The sequence below is a fragment of the Penaeus monodon genome, chromosome 40, assembly GCF_015228065.2.
Source record: "Penaeus monodon isolate SGIC_2016 chromosome 40, NSTDA_Pmon_1, whole genome shotgun sequence".
Lineage (NCBI taxonomy): Eukaryota > Metazoa > Arthropoda > Malacostraca > Decapoda > Penaeidae > Penaeus > Penaeus monodon.
Genome location: NC_051425.1, coordinates 21,607,037 through 21,608,850, shown reverse-complemented (window position 1 = coordinate 21,608,850; position 1,814 = coordinate 21,607,037). Strand labels below are relative to the sequence as shown.

Genomic DNA, 1,814 nt, shown 5'->3' with positions numbered 1-1,814 from the left:
TTTCCAGCAGCCATTGCAACTTTGTTGGTGTGAACTGGAGCGTTGTCTTGCTGGAGGAGAACACCGTGACGAAGTTTGCCTTGGTGCTTCTCTTTGATGGCTTCCCGCAATCATCGCTGTTAGTCTGCATATTAATCACCATTTATTGTTCTTCCAGTCGGTAGGTAGTTAATAAAGATCTCTCCCTTGCTATCCCAGAACACATTGGCCATGACCTTGGTGGACATGGATGCCTGAACTTTTTGGTCTTGGATGACTCCACATATTTCTACTTCATCCTTTCCTGTTCGGTCTCTGGATCACAGAAATATATCCAGGTTTCGTCACAGGTTACCAATATATCCAGGTTTCGTCACAGGTTACCAATATATCCAGGTTTCGTCACAGGTTACCAATATATCCAGGTTTCATCACAGGTTACCAATATATCCAGGTTTCGTCACAGGTTACCAATATATCCAGGTTTCATCACAGCTTACCAATCTAAAAAGGAAGGCTTGAGGGTCCAGCTTGTACCTGGTTAAAAGAGCAGTACTAGTAGCCACTCGATTCTGCCTCATTTCAGCTGTCAGCAATTTGGGGATTCATCTTGCACAAACATTATTCATATGCAAATGTTCATGAAGGATAACCACGACTGATCCGTGTGAGATGCCTGGTTCCTTCTCTATCTCATCAATAGAAATTCGCCGGTTCTCCTTAACAAATTCATGGACTTTATCAGTATTTTTCTGTGTTGTTAGTGTTGGATTTCTGTCACTACGTGGTTCGTCTTTCAATGACTCTCTCCCGGCCTTGAAATCTTGCATCCAGCATTTGACATACTGCACACGAGCGTTTGCCCCGTACTCAAGACGAGAGCAATATATATATATATATATATATATATATATATATATATATATATATATATATATATATATATATATATATATTAAAGATCTTATAACAAAAAGATAAAACACTTCAGCCTTATCCCTTAAGAATTGCCGTACCCAGATCAGCCCTTTGGTGGCCGTAAGATGATAATTCTAGTGATGCCATAGAATGTTGTCATGACAATATGTTAACACGTGGTAAACAATATTTCGTCTGTTAGACTGCTTAACGTGTCTTATAGGTAAACTGAACATAAATGTTTAAGTATTATCCAGATATAAATATAGTCAACCTGAAGTATTTATGTAATTGCACATGATATTTATGAAAGTAATTATTTGTAAGCTGTTAAGGAAAGAAATGCCTTTGAATCATTCATGAATTTGGTCAAAAGAAAAAGGCTCTCAAGATTGCCAATGCAGTTAGCTCACTTGGATAGATTTATGATTCTTGTACATGGCAAATTTAAATTCCTCTGAAAAGAGTTTTGCCTGGGGATAGTCCCTGTTGTCTCCGCGATTGCAGTGTAGAACACACACGGTTTCCAAAGGCCGTTTGAGTAATCTTAAATAATTATTCATTATTAAAATCTCACACATTCTAATTAAGCCGTTTATAGTCAAATTTTAAGCTTCAGAGCAATATCTTTTAGCCTCTGCATCCACAAACCTTCATATAAAGGCCTAGAAAGCTGATTAATGAAAGTATTATCTTGATCTGGTGAATCAGAAACTTATCTTAGTATAGTGCTGTGCTCTTAAATATTGTCGTAATGTGATTTCTTTTTAATAGAAATTCAGTTGTATCTATAGCGTAATTCTCCAATTATCTAATGCAACTATCACATCAAGACATACAACTGATCGATTTGATGGTTGTGCGGCCAGATTCACACATCTAAATGGCACTTTCTTTTGCAAAGGGGCATTTATGAC

General features: G+C 37.2%; 1 protein-coding gene across 1 annotated transcript; it reads right to left on the bottom strand.

Annotated features, from left to right (window-relative positions):
• Positions 1 to 584: 584 nt before the first annotated feature.
• LOC119598041 lies at positions 585 to 1,460 on the bottom strand. Its single transcript, XM_037947682.1, has 2 exons — positions 1,311 to 1,460; positions 585 to 824 (listed from the first exon to the last, which is right to left on the bottom strand). Exons 1-2 carry the CDS (start codon positions 1,458 to 1,460, stop codon positions 585 to 587), a joined length of 390 nt encoding a protein of 129 aa, XP_037803610.1.
• Positions 1,461 to 1,814: the final 354 nt, after the last annotated feature.